Raw genomic sequence first — 14,229 nt, forward strand, 5'->3', positions numbered from 1 at the left:
CAAAAGAAAGGATTCTCCCACAGGATCTGCTAATTGCAGTTTGGAGAGGACCCGCCAAGTGAATTTAGAGGAGAGGCACCAACAACATTTTCAACATTGAACACCAAGAGAGAGAGTTCATCTGCTCCAGTTGTGTTTATCAGCTTCTTCCAGCACAAGCTGTGGTATCTGGTCAATCTAAAGCGGACCAAGCCCTGGGGTGATAGCCATCAGTGGTGGCTGCTGTGGGCATGTCCCCCTTTCTGGTCCTTGGTCACTGATTTTCAGGGCCGCAGGAGTGTCACAGTTCTCTGTGCCAAAATGCTATTGCTCTCATTTTTCTATCAACCCATGGCTAGCATGAGACGAAATGGAAGCAAATTATTTGGTAAAACCATGGGCAGTTTTACTAAAAGGGTGCGACTTCCAGAAAAAAGTGGGGGAGAAGAGCAGCTTTGATGCCAGTTCTCTTGAGTCTGTTCCTCTTTCCCCACTTTGCTTGATCACTCATAGGACAGGAAGCCTAACCACAGAAGTCCTGCAGGTCTTCTACCAGGAGCTGGCATGAAAGGAGATGTTCTCTGGTGCAGATCAAATCCCTATTCTGCTTTGTCGCCAGGGCAGATTACGTTAGAAAGGCCAATTTCCACAATGGATGGCAGCATTTCATAGCTTCTGTGAAGATGTGCTGAAATCTATAACGGGCATTAAGAAAGTAAATAATCTTACCATAATAGAATTCTCCTTCATTATTATGTCCTGTTGTCAGTTTCCCATCCACTGAATTGGTTGCTCTTTTGGATCTAAAATGAAAGAGAACAAGGGAAATAAAGAGGCACTTGCATTACAAATTACACACAGGATTATCCAAGGTCTCAGAAATATAGTTGTGTACCCTTCTGATGCCATAGAGCAGCCGTCCCCAACCTTTCTGGCTCCAGGGACCGGCAGCAAAGACATCAGTGGCAGTGGAAGCTTCATGCGCATGCTCACTGCTTCCGCAGCCCAGTTCCCAACAGGCCGTGGACCAGTACTGGTCCACAGTCTGGGACTTGGGGATCCCTGCCATATAAGCAACCTTTCTGAACTAGTGAATCTATTCGGGAGTATTACAATCGTGTTATAGGCTCTTCCACAAAATGGCTGACATGCCCCCTCACAAAACACCCATTTAGCAGAAGGCAACTATTGAGGTTTCTTCCTCATACTTTTCTAGCCCTCTGTGATATTCCTCACCTCTTCACCTTTTTCCTGGGGAGGAATACCTATACAATTAATTGGGAAAATGTCTGACTCTGTTTTTCCTTCTTTACCAAATATTCTTAATTCTATATTTCTACTTCTCCCACTCTTCCATAGTAGAAACTTTCCTAATGCTCTCAAAACATTCGTATAATTTAACTAATCAATTAAATTATTTGTTGCATCCATTTGGGCAGATCAATGAGAGCGTTCCTACAGAACAGCATTAGGAATTTATTTATTGCTACCTGTAGATATATGTGCAGAAAGCAATTATGTTTGGAAGAGTTAGCGGTAAAAGGAAACCAGGCCGCCAAAGAACACAATTGCTGGACACTATCAAAGCTGACACCAGCCAGAGCACAGAAAAACTCAAAGAAGTAGTGCAAGATGTGGAGAGACCTGGCCCATAGAATTGCCAAAAATCTGACACGACTGAATGGATGATATCCTCCTCCCACTCCCTCCTCCTCTTCCTCCTCCTCCTCATCGATATACATATATCATCAATAACAATTTGAATTCCAACTTACACAGCTAACTCCGTAGAAATGTTTTCTGCTTGATAAGGGGGGGAAAAACAATAAATTACTATGTTGCAGTACATAAACAGAAAGGCAGTTGTATAAACAAATGAACATGGAGGAAAAGTACTTCCCATATTGTTACTGTTACTCTAACACTCCACAAAGAACTCTGGAAGCATATGGTTCTCAGTTTAAACCCATGTTAGTTTTTTCTAATTTCTTATCTTTCTTTTCTAATCTCATCGTAGCTATCAAAAATCAAAAAATACAATAGAGTTTGTAAAGCAGGGCCATGTAAAATGGTAAATGAGACAGGTATGAAAAAATCTTACAAGACAACATTATGCTAGAGAATCAAAACAAAAGAATTCTCTATAACCAGTAGGGAACCAATTATCAGAAATTAGTTTTACAAACAGCAACATACATATCCTTTCCACTGACAATCAAAAATCCCCTTAATCACATAGTTTTAAATAGGCAATTTCTACAAAACTGCACTACTGCAGGACAAACGAAGCACAAACTTAGTTTGGAGAAAGAAAGAGTATTAATTAAAGTCGGTGGAAGTGGTCTTCTTTTATTCCTTTTGTTAAGGTTAATAAGGGAAATGCAGCATGAATTCTAATAACCAAAAAGGTTCAGAAGAAGATTTTTGTACTATTCACTAATCAAGTAAGAACTAAAGATTTTTAAGATAGGTTTTACCCTTTGCTTTCAAACGACAATTCAACCAAATGATTGTAATTATAGCAGCAAGAAAAATCAGGAGGATTGTGGTTACAATAAGTCCTTTCTTCCATGAAGCCATGACAACTAAAAATTAAGAGAAAAATAGGTCACAATTCAGGCATATAATATCATAAGAATCTCTTCTTACCATGTCAACTCTTCACTGTGTCTGGGTCAGTTATGGCACTAAGTTAGAGTTTACTTTAATTGTTCTGCTAACCTTGTGCACAAAGGTAAACCATAAAGTAGGGGTAGAAAAAGGTTGGCCCTCTACCCCCCCTTTCATGGTTTCCATAGTCCTCTCCTTCAAAACAAGGTGACCAGAAATGGTGCTACTGAACCACAATCCTCTCCAGCTATGTTAAAAGGAGGAAGATCCCTGGGGTTTCCAATAGAGGAATATCTAGAGGGGGGAAATGTTACAGGTAGTCTTCGATTTATGACCACAATTGAGCCCAAAATTTTTGTTGCTAAGTGAGACATGTATTAAGTGAGTTTTGCTCCATTTTATAACCTTTCTTGCCATTGCAGTTGTTAAGTTAGTAACCCAGTCGTTAAGTGAATCTGGCTTCCTCAATTGACTTTGTTTGTCAGAAGTTCGCAAAAGGTAATCACATGACCCTAGGACACTGCACCGGTCATAAATACGAGTCAGTTGCCAAGCGTCTGTGTTAGGGTGCGTGTAAAAAGTATTTGTTGCTTGTGCAACGAGCAGAGCAGAAACACACAGGGAAGGAGATAAACGTGCAGCTCGTGTGAGAAAAATACTTTATATACAAGATAATAAGCAGTCTCGGTGTAAGTAAAACAGTCCAAGGTCATAAACAGTAATATCAGTCCAGTAAGTATCGTCCCTTACCAAAGCAAACAGACTTTAGTAACTCTCGGTATATAGTACCATATAGCAATCCAGTCTAACACCAATCAGCAGAAAGACGCAGGAAGCAACAGGAACAGGATCAATCAGGAACAAGGAACGCTTCTCTGCGCTGCTTATTTATGCACTGTAGCCTAATTACAGGGTTCAGCAAACCCTGATTACGTGGCTCAGTTGTTTCTTAAAGAAACAGATATATTGCCTGACCAACAAGTTAGGAATAAGCTACAAGCTGAACCTAACAGTCTGAATTTTGATCACGTGACCATAGGGAGGTTGCAACAGTCATAAGTGTGAAAAACAGTCATAAGTCACTTTTTTCAGTACCTTTGTACATTTAAACAGTCACTAAATGAACTGTTGTAAGTTGAGGACAGTTTGACAGTTAGAAAAATTAATCAGCAGAACGAATTGCCTCCAGAAGTTTTGGGTGCTCTAGCACTGTAGGTTTTTAAGAAGAGATTGGTCAACCAGTTGTCTGAAATGGTGTAGAGTCTCCTGCCTGAGCAGGGACTAGAAGTTGGACTAGAGGAGCCTGTAGTACAATGGACTGAGGAACCTGTAGTACAGTGGACTAAAGCACTGTTATTAACAACTGCTGCTTGCAATTACTGCAAGTTCAAATCTCACCAGGCACAAGGTTGACTCAGCCTTCCATCCTTTCAAAGGTAGGTAAAATGAGGACTCAGATTATGGGGGCAATAAATATACAAAAGTATGAAGGCTATTGCTTAACGCATTGTAAGCCGCCCTGAGTCTCCAGAGAAGGGCGGCATATAAATTAAAGCAAAAACTAAAAAAAACTAAAAAACTAGAAGACCTTCAAGGTCCCTTCCACCTCTGTTATTCTATTATTCTGAGGACTACCTGTATCAACCCTTTGCTTGCACTTGGAGTTGTACAGGCAGATCTTGCTATGCAATTTTACTTTAACACAAGGGTGTCAAACTCAATTTCATTGAGGGCATCAGGGTTGTACTTGACTTTGGGGGGCTGGGGTGGACATGGCCAGGGAAGGTGTGGCCATCTCGATGTCACTCGTTGAGGCTCTGTTTTTGGCCACGAAGGCCTCCTGCAGCTCTCTGCCAGTAAAAACGGAGCTCGGGGGGGGGTCTCCATTTTCACTAGCAGAGAGCTGCAGGAGGCTGTCACAGCTGAAAACGGATCCTGGGCGGGCCGTGTGGGGCCTCCCCGAGTTCTGTTTTTGCTGGCAAAAGAATACCGGAGGCTGTCGCAGCTGAAAACAGAGCCTGGGAGGGCCGTGCGCAGCCCTCTCGAGCTCTGTTTTCACTGGCAGAGGCACCATGGGCTGATCCTTCATTGTTTCCAGGGCGGCCTCATGGGCCAGATCTAAGCACCCTTGAGTTTGACACCCCTGCTCTACTAGAATTTGACAAAATATAGAGGAAAGGCCACAGAATAAAGGCTAGATATAATGGAATTCTCTTTGCACTTTTGCTTGGTATGAAAGAACACGAACTTCTTTCCATTGGCACATTACATTCCTAGATATACACATTTTTGTACTCATATACACAGGCATCAGCTTCTAACATCAAAGTGAGAAAATGTGCATCAGGATGCAAATTCTCCCCTTTTTGTCTATAGAGGACAGTGTTTATGTGGCAACACTGAGGTACATGTGGTTCCATCACTTGTCCCATATCTACGTCACTGATGAGCTATTACAGGTAGTCCTTGACTTACAACCATCCACTTAGTGGCCATTCGAAGTGGCGATACTGAAAAATGTGATTTACGACCATTTTTCACACTTAGGACCTTTGCAGCATCCTCATGGTCATGTGATTAAAATTCAAACTCTTGGCAACTGGAACATATTTATGACAATTGCACTATCCCGAGATCATGTGACCAGCTTTTGCAACCTTCCTGGTCGTCATCCGACAAGCAAAGTCAATGGGGGAGAGGGGTGAGCCAGATTCACTTAACAACCATGTGATTCACTTAATAACTGCAGTGATGCATTTAACATCTGGCAAAAAAGGCCGCAAAATGATTCAAAACTCAATTGCTTGGCAATGGAAATTTTGGGCTCAGTTTTGCTTGTACCCGTGCATTCGTTTGAAATCTGGGATAATTCATGTTTCCTGTCAGATCCTATCTAAGTTTCATCCTGGCATTTGCAATATTTTACATGTAATCCTCAATTTATGTCCACAATTGTGCCCAAACTTTCTGTTTTTAAGTGAGACATTTGTTAAGTGGGGTTTGCCTCATTTTATGACCTTTCTTGCCAAAGTTGTTCAGTGAATCACTGCAGCTGATAAGTTAGCAATCTGGTTGTTAAGTGAATCTGGCTTTCTCATTGACTCTGCTTGTCAGAAGGTCATACACCCAACGGTCATAAATATGAACCAGTTGCCAAGCGTCTGAATTTTGATCACATGATCATGGGGATGCTGCAATGGTCGTAACTGTGAAAAACAGTCATAAATCACTTTTTTCAGTGCTGTTGTAACTTTGAACAGTCACTAAAATGAACTGTGGTAAATCAACGACCGCCTGTACAGAACAGAATCTGAGAGATTGTTCTAAGAAAATGTTTTCAGAAATGCAGAAAAATTGTCCCTTATCCTCTTGTGGTGCACAATACACACTTTAATTCTTTCTTTTGTACCCTTGCACTAACCAAGCGGTTCTTAGCACTTCTTGGAGGTATTATGTAGTGAAATTTAACCTCATCAAGTGCAATATCTACACCTTGTATCATGATGACACAACGCGTGTTCAGTGATGAACAACAGAAGGCAGGGCTGATAGACTTTGTCTTCTGTGCTCAGGAGCAGGACATACCCTTGACTAGGATCTTCTGGCTTTCCACAAAAGATTTTGCTTGGTTGTCAGCTCTGCAGAAGTAACTCCCTTCATCCTGGCTTGTGAAGTGTCTCTTTTCCCAAAAAACTGACAGTTTTTCCTTTTCTATGACCTGATATAAGGATTTGCCATCATTTTCTTTAAAAAAGTGGAACTCAATAGGGAAGGATCCTGAGTCAACTGAGCAGAAAAATACGAGTTCGCTGCCATCTTCTATGTTCTCCTGTGGTTTCCTTTCAAAAGTTATGTTAACAACTGGAGCTGTGGATGAAAGTACATGGGCAAAAGTCAGCAGCAGATTAAACTGGGTTAACAAAGGTCCCAATCCTTCCCAACTGTGTTTTGTTTTTTATTTGTTTGTTTTCCTGCTTTTATAATTTGTACAAACAACTCAAGGCAGCAAATATATCCAACATATTTTCCTCCTCCTATTTTCCCCACAACAACAACCCCTGTGAGGTAGCTTGGGCTAAGAGAAAGGGATTGGCCCAAAATCACCCAGATGGCTTTCATGCCTAAAGTGGGATACTCTGGTGCTTTCACCACTAGACTAAACTGGCTGGGAATTGGGTTTATGTGTAAAAATAAATGGAGTTGCTGTAGGTCAGGGGTGTCAAACCCACGGGCTGTGGGCTGGATGCGTCACACGCTGGCCATGCCCACCCCTGGTTCAGTGAAGTGGAAAAAAGTTGTGATACGTCATATGATGACAACGTGTCATTGCAAGTTTGACACCCCTGCTGTAGGTAACGGAATCCATTTCCAGACAGCATGCAAAGGCAAAGAATTCCTGTCTATATTAGGATCTTTTTTTAAAAAAAAGCAAAGTAAGAATGCTAAGATTTTTGAAAGGAACCTTAGGAAATCAGTAATTTCCACAGATCAGATTTCCCAACCTAGCAGCCTCCAGATATATTCAAATTCAGACGATTCTCGCCAACCTTTCCCCCCCCCCCAAAAAAAGCATACCAAATAGTTACCTATTATTGTGACATTTAGCCCTTTGCTTTGTTGAGAAAAAGAATGGCCGTTCTTAGCATGGCAGCTGTATTGTCCAGACTCACGGATGCTAGAAGCTTTGATCGTAAAATTTACTGATTTGTTTTCTTTTGTCTTAATCTGGCTGATTTGTGTATTCCCTCTGTAAAGGGTGTATGTGATAGGCAAAGTCCCAAACTTTGAGTAGCATTGTAAGACAAAGAACTTCTTCAGTACAGCTACATGGGAAAATGGTTGAGAAAGGACAGGCAGAGAAACTGGAGCTGGAAAGAAACAGAGTATTATTAATTAATTAATTAACTAACTAACTAACTAAATTTATTTGCTGCCTATATCACACATTGGGAGATTAGTGGCAGTTGAAATAATAAAATAAGCTTAACTCTTTCATTACAAGGCAATTAGTTCCTAAAATGGGAAATGAAAGTGCCGAAAGAAAGTCAGACACAATGGTGAGAGGAAAGGCAGTCTGTACTTGTCCAGAAATACAGGTAGTCCTCAACTTGCAACAGTTCATTTAATGACCATTCAAAGTTACAATGGCACTGAAAAAAGTGACTTATGATTGTTTTTCAGAGTGTACGACATTTGCAGCATCCCCGTGATCATGTGATCAAAATTCAGATGCTTGGCAACTGGTTCATACTTATGACCATTGCAGAATCCCGGCATCATGTGATCACTTTTTGTGTCCTTCTGACAAGCAAAATCAACGGGGAAGTCCAATTCACTTAACAACCGAGTTACAAGCTGATCAACTGCAGTGATTCACTCAACAACTGTGGCAAGGAAGGTCATAACATGGGGCAAAATTCATTCAACAAATGTCTCACTTCACAACAGACATTTTGGGCTCAATTGTGGCCGAAAAGTTGATTACTGTATTATTTATGAAGGTGGCACATGACAAAAATTCACTACCACAGGACACAGATGAACTGATTCATTTAATGAAGCATGAGTAACTGCACATAGTTGTAAAGCTTGGGCACGTGACCATGGTGCACCGCAAACAACTGTAAATGTGGGGTAGTTGAAGAATGGGTCAAAAGAGGTCATGTGACTGCGGGGGGGTGCAGCTGTTGGAGCTTCGGAACCAGGTCCTAAATAGCTTTTGAAGGTTCATCATAACTTTAAACAGTCGCTAAGCAACTGATCATAAATTGAGGATTACCTGTACCATAAAGTTGCAGAAAGGCTTGCATTCAGCATATAAATATTTCCAATTTATCAGATAAGAAAGCCTTCCTTAATCTTGGCTTTTCCAAACGCATTAGACATGCCAGCTAAAATTTCCAAGATTAGTTGTCCCGACTCTCAGCATATCAAAAGACGAGTCCTTGGTGCTCTCTGAGCTTGCTTATTTTCTTGCAGACGTTTCATTACCCAAACTAGGCAACATCATGATATTGAAACATTTAAAAATGATTAAAAGTTAGAATAAGAGATAGAAATAAGAGAAAGGGGGAATATTAGTGTATACACTTTTACATAATAAAACAAAAGCAATAGCAAGAGAAAACATGAAATAATTAAATAATGATAGACGATAACTTAATATAAACGTGTATTATTATTATTAGAAATAATTGAATGTAATAACTATGATTAATTCTACTAGTTTTATTTGTATTAGAATGTATGACACCCAGATGCCACACTGTTCAAGCATTGATACATATATGTAAAACAAAATAAAGAACTTGAAACAAAAAAGAAAAAGAAAAGAAAACAAGCAAGCTCAGAGAGCACCAAGAAACCCTCATTTCAACCCTGAGCTACAAATATTCTCCTTTATTGGTATCTAGAAGAGCTCCAGGCTAGAGAAGGCAAAAGGAAAAACAGAGGGATTCACATCTTTAAATCAACCTACCATAAATGTAGATAAACACTGGGTCACTTTCCTTGGAAATGTTGTTTATCTCTGCTCTGCACATATAAACTCCACTGTCAGATACACGGAATTTAGCCCTGTAATTGCTGGAGTTTACCAATATTTTGTTGTCCTTTATGAGCGAGAGACTGATCGGCATTGAACTGTTCACTTGACACTGAATTTGTACGATGCTGTTTTCATCCCACTTTGTTTTATTAACCACTAACATCGGTTTGGAAAACAGTTCTGTAAAATAATGAGAGAACATAAATTACTGATCTGGAAAGGAAAGGGGAGCCTGAAGGTATTTGTTTATTTAGAAAATGTATACAGTTACCCATTGTAGGATATGAGAAAATTCAAAAATAAAATAGTATGTAGGTATATAGGTTAGAAATGCATATAAATGAAGATTCAATTTTGCTCAGGCAGGGGGTTGGACTGGATGACCTGCAGGGTCCCTTCCAACTCTGCTACTCTGTTAAATTAGTTAGACATTATTCTGCTTTAAGATAGTTGGAGAACATGCTGAAAGCATACCAATATGTAACAATGTTGTGTTAGAATAGATCTTCTTTTGTTTGAGGCCCGTTAGAAAGAGGCCCATTCTTTAATGCCAAGGCAATAGGGATAAGAAAGAGCCATGCTTGCAAAATATTTGATGGGTAGTTATAGGGAGGTGTTGATGAACATGTAATTAGAGAAAGAGATGATGTTCTCTCTAAACTACGCTTCGGATTAGCCGTGATCGGTCACTGGATGCGATGTAGGAGGGGCATGGGGGGGCGTCTGGATAGAGAACTATAAAATGTAATGCTTTTGAAACTTTAGGTATGGCTTCCTGGCTCAAACTCCTTGTTGAGATCTGCTGGGATACCACCCCATTTTGCAAAATTGTTTTTATTATTTTCTTTTAATAAAGTCTCTTTGTTTTCATCAACCCATGCTTGTTGGTTGAATTCATTCCCAACACCATCTTAAGCAAATAACCAGTATAAAGCAGTAGTCAAAGCACTTCACAAATACAGTCTCAAAAGCATGGATACTGGCCTCTGCTAACAACCTGGTTCTCATGATGGAGGGGTAACCAGGTTTTCATAAACTTCTGAAAGACCAAGAGGGTCAGAACCATTTAGATCTGGGGCAGGGGTGGGAAATACTGTTTCTTAAGACAGGCACTGTCACAGAGACTGTGTGACTCCTAGGCTCCTGTAAGATGGCTCTATATCAGCGAGGAGACCTGAAATATATGTGCCCTGACGAGACAGGCAGAAATGACTGGTACTATATATCAGGGGTCACCAACCTTTTGGACCTCAGGGACCACTAACTTCATAATTTTAAATCCCGCGAACCACTAATATGATCTGCCTAATGACCGGCTGGGTGGGCGTGGCTAGGTGGTCATGTGACTGGGTGGGTGTGGCCAATTCAATGTCACTCACGTTGAGGGGCACTTCGCCAGCCTCTACTCGCCCCTCCCCTACCAGCCACTCCACGCTTCCCTACCCGGGCTCCTTAGGGCCCCAACAGGAAGCAGTTGTTGGAGCTAAGCAGCCACCACAAGAAAGAGTTGGCAACTCTTCAAATTGGATCTGACTGAGAAGGAGGCTCAGTAGAAGCACCTCACTGGGGACTAAAAGCATAGGTTTTCCAAGCAGAGAGAAGACCTGCAGGAGTGCAAGGCCAGGTACCGGTGCCTGGAGGCTCAGTGAGCTGAGATGGTCAGCCAGTTCCAGGCCATGATACAGTCCCACTGGAACAAGGCCCTCCGGCTCTTTGCCACCAGCGGCGCTTCCCTCCAGCCTTCGCCCAAAGCCCCACACCAGGAGGCTGAAGCAGACCCCAAATTGGAATTTCTGTCCCCCTCTAACCCACACAAAAAGACCCCGAAGGGGGAGACTCTCTGCAGCAACACAAATATTCATTGCACATATCCGGCCCAGGGGCCATAGTTTAAGGACCCCTGATTTAGTGAAATATAAAAAATGCAAATAATTTTTCTGCGGACCACCAAAATTTTCTCGCGGACCACCAGTTGGTGACCGCTGCTATATGTGACCTTAAAAATTATAGCCGGCACCTTACACCCAGTGGAGTTGCATAGACGTGATTTAGACTCCTGCATCAATACTGTCAGAGAACGTATGCGTCTGTTATTCGGAGACAGTGGCATAGCTATTGCATTATACTCCTGTAAATGTTAATTTGTTGGCTAGTGGGTGCTCAAACAACAATGTGACTTGCTTTCCACCTGCCTCCCAACAGGAATCAACCAATCAGAATGCAGGATACGCAGCTCCACACAATACATAGTTGAGTTTTGGGACGTATGCACATCAACCTGCCTGCAACTATCTGCAACCTACATTTATCCATCAATCTCTTCACCGTGTAGATATGCGTTGATACCTACAGTGTGTCAAATCAAAGCTTGATTTGTGTTGTGGACAAATCAAGCTTGAGGTGTACTCAATACTATGCATGCCAATTGTTTCCTTGATCAGTTGAATGGTTCAAATGCTTTTCAAGACAAGGTGTTGCAATAATTCAATCTGGAAGTGACTAAGGCATGAAAGACTACCAGCACATCCAAGAAAAGGCACAACTGGTACATAAGATGGATTTGTGCAAATGTCCTGTCCACCTAGCAGTTCAAAAGCATGCAAATGCGAGTAGATTATTAAGTACCACTTCAGTGGGACAGTGGGACAGTAGTACCATTCCATGCACCTTTGGCATATAGCCTTGCTGGCCACATGAACATGGGAAATGTCTTCAGACAACATTGGTTCCCTTGGCTAAGAAATAGAGATGAGCACTGCTCCCTAGAGTCAGACATAACTGGGCAGGGAAACCTTTATCTTTCTACCTTTAGGCATAGCTACCAACTATTCCTTGATTAGAACTCATTAGTACAGGAGGATCCCCAGATTGTACACCAACTTTGCCTGGGGGAATTACTAGCCCTTCTAGAGTTATCAATGGCACAACTCCAGAACTAGCTTCACCCCCAAATCCAGAGACACTCATGCGTGCTTGCATGAGTTGCAATCCAGTAAAGATACCTACCATTTTCAGGGACTAGATACACACTAAGGTATGTCACCAAATGTTAATTTTACAGAGTGTGAACCCCCCTTTCAGAACAAACAAACAAAAAATCATTAAAATAATTAGTGGGAGCATATGCTCAAAATTCTTGAATAATGGTTCCAAACACAGATTTTTTTTTTCCTCTCTGTCAACCAACAGGGAATGTTAAGTTAATAGCACTGGAATTATCACCATCAAAGTTGACACCAGCCAGAGCACAGAACAACCCAAAGAAGTTGTGCAAGATCAGAAGACGTGGAGAGACGTGGCCCATAGAATCGCCAAGAATCGGACATGACTGAATGCATAACATCATCATCAGCATTGAAATTATAGTGAGGAGGAAATTGTATGGTGATTGTAGAGATGAAAGAGAGGAGGAACAGGTTACCTATAATAACTTCAATGTACAAAGCCCCTTCCTTATCAGTACATAATGCATGTACTGGTCTTAGGACCCCAGGCGCAAACTGCACATTTATCTATGAAATGTGCGACCGGCCACAATTCAGTGATTCTGGGCAGCTTACAAAACCGAGCTGCCTTTTTCTGTTTTTAATAGCCAAAACAGAAGCTTTATTGCCCAACAGAAATTTGCCATTCTCAAGTTTGCAGAAATAATGGGGGAACAACTATCTATTGAAAGGAGCTATTGAGTCCATGGGTTTCCTGCTATGTAAAAGGGCCTATTTATGTCAATATTCTCTGTGCATCACTCAAGTAGCCATGCAGCCCCCAGGCAAAGCTTCAAATCCTTGACATGGTAAAGATAGCAGGTCTCTCTATTATTGGCTTAAGTTCAGAATTTTAACAGATTTGTTTTTCAGAATCTGGAAATATAAATGTTATTACATTATAATGCATCACTGCCTTTTAATTGAGATAACTGGCACTTTTTACAAAGCATACATAATTATTGTTTAAATTTCATGCATGGGCGAAACTGGCCCCAACGCCACCCTTTCAGCGTTTTTCTCTGGGTCTAATTTTCCCTGTCACTGTCAGGAAACTCTGGATGATTCACTTTTGCTCTAAGAACGCTAAATGCACTTGTTTGTTCACTTGCTTGCTGCCAAATGACTGGAAGGTGGCTTTCGCTTCTTCCAGGAAATTTGGATTAATGTTTATGTACTCTTCTAAAAAGACATCCACAGTACAATGGAAACATAAAAATAATAGCACATTACTGAAAAAGATATAAACTTAAATATTAAAATACGTTAAACTACAAGCATTACAATACTCATTCACTTTTTAAAGTAGAGTACAAGTAGTCCTCAACATATGACCACAAGTGAGCCCAAAATTTCCATTGTTAAGGGAGTTTTGCCCCATTTTTCAACTTTTTTGCCATGGTTGTTAAGCGAATCATGCAGTTGTTAATTGGATCCCGTAGTCATTAAGCAAATCTGGTTTCCTCCATTGACCTGGCTAATCAGTTGGGAACAGTGGTGGGTTGCTCCTGGTTCACCCCGGTTCGGGTGAACCGGTGGCAGCGGTGGCGGCGGCAGCTCTGCCCACTCACCCAGACATCAAGAACGCTCTCGCCCACATGCTACCAATAGCGAACCGGTAGCGCCGGGATTTGAAACCCATTACTGGCTGGGAAGGTTACAAATGGTGATCACATGACCCCAGGACAATCCTACTATCATAAATACATGGCCAGTTGCCAAGAGTCCAAATTTTGATTATGTGACCGTGGGAATGCTGGTGTGACAATGATGAAGTTTGAAAACTGGTCATAAGTCACTTTTTTCGCTACCGTTGTGTGAGAAACAGACTCACCACTCAGAGATTTGACAAAGTCATTGAGTGAAGCAGCAAGCAGTTTATTGAAAAATACGTTCTTGCATGAGAGGGTGGCTAGCAAAGTAGGCACACCCAAAGATAGATTCCAGCAGCATTTCATTCCCTCAGCCCGAAGCGCAAGTTCCTCCTTTGTTTTCCCTATTTGACAAGGGCCATAAGGTTCACAACCATTCCGTAATGCCTCTATCACCCTCTACTTACAGTAGTTCCCCTTTTCCCTTGTTTGCTTTAGCAGGGAGTTGTGCAATTCC

At 41.4% G+C, this 14,229-nt stretch overlaps 1 protein-coding gene across 1 annotated transcript in view; it reads right to left on the reverse strand.

Moving 5' to 3' along the window:
- PECAM1 (platelet and endothelial cell adhesion molecule 1) overlaps positions 1–14,229 on the reverse strand; it is a 58,774-nt gene that overhangs the window by 23,626 nt on the left and 20,919 nt on the right. The window contains exons 6-11 of the mRNA XM_060688814.2: positions 9,068–9,316; positions 7,176–7,457; positions 6,175–6,456; positions 2,457–2,564; positions 1,755–1,782; positions 709–782 (exon numbers count right to left, since the gene is read on the reverse strand). Coding sequence (XP_060544797.2) covers positions 709–782; positions 1,755–1,782; positions 2,457–2,564; positions 6,175–6,456; positions 7,176–7,457; positions 9,068–9,316 — 1,023 coding nt within the window. The remainder of the gene's footprint in view (positions 1–708; positions 783–1,754; positions 1,783–2,456; positions 2,565–6,174; positions 6,457–7,175; positions 7,458–9,067; positions 9,317–14,229) is intronic.

This window comes from Pantherophis guttatus, chromosome 2 (genome assembly GCF_059756535.1).
Source record: "Pantherophis guttatus breed Tessera chromosome 2, ASM5975653v1, whole genome shotgun sequence".
Lineage (NCBI taxonomy): Eukaryota > Metazoa > Chordata > Lepidosauria > Squamata > Colubridae > Pantherophis > Pantherophis guttatus.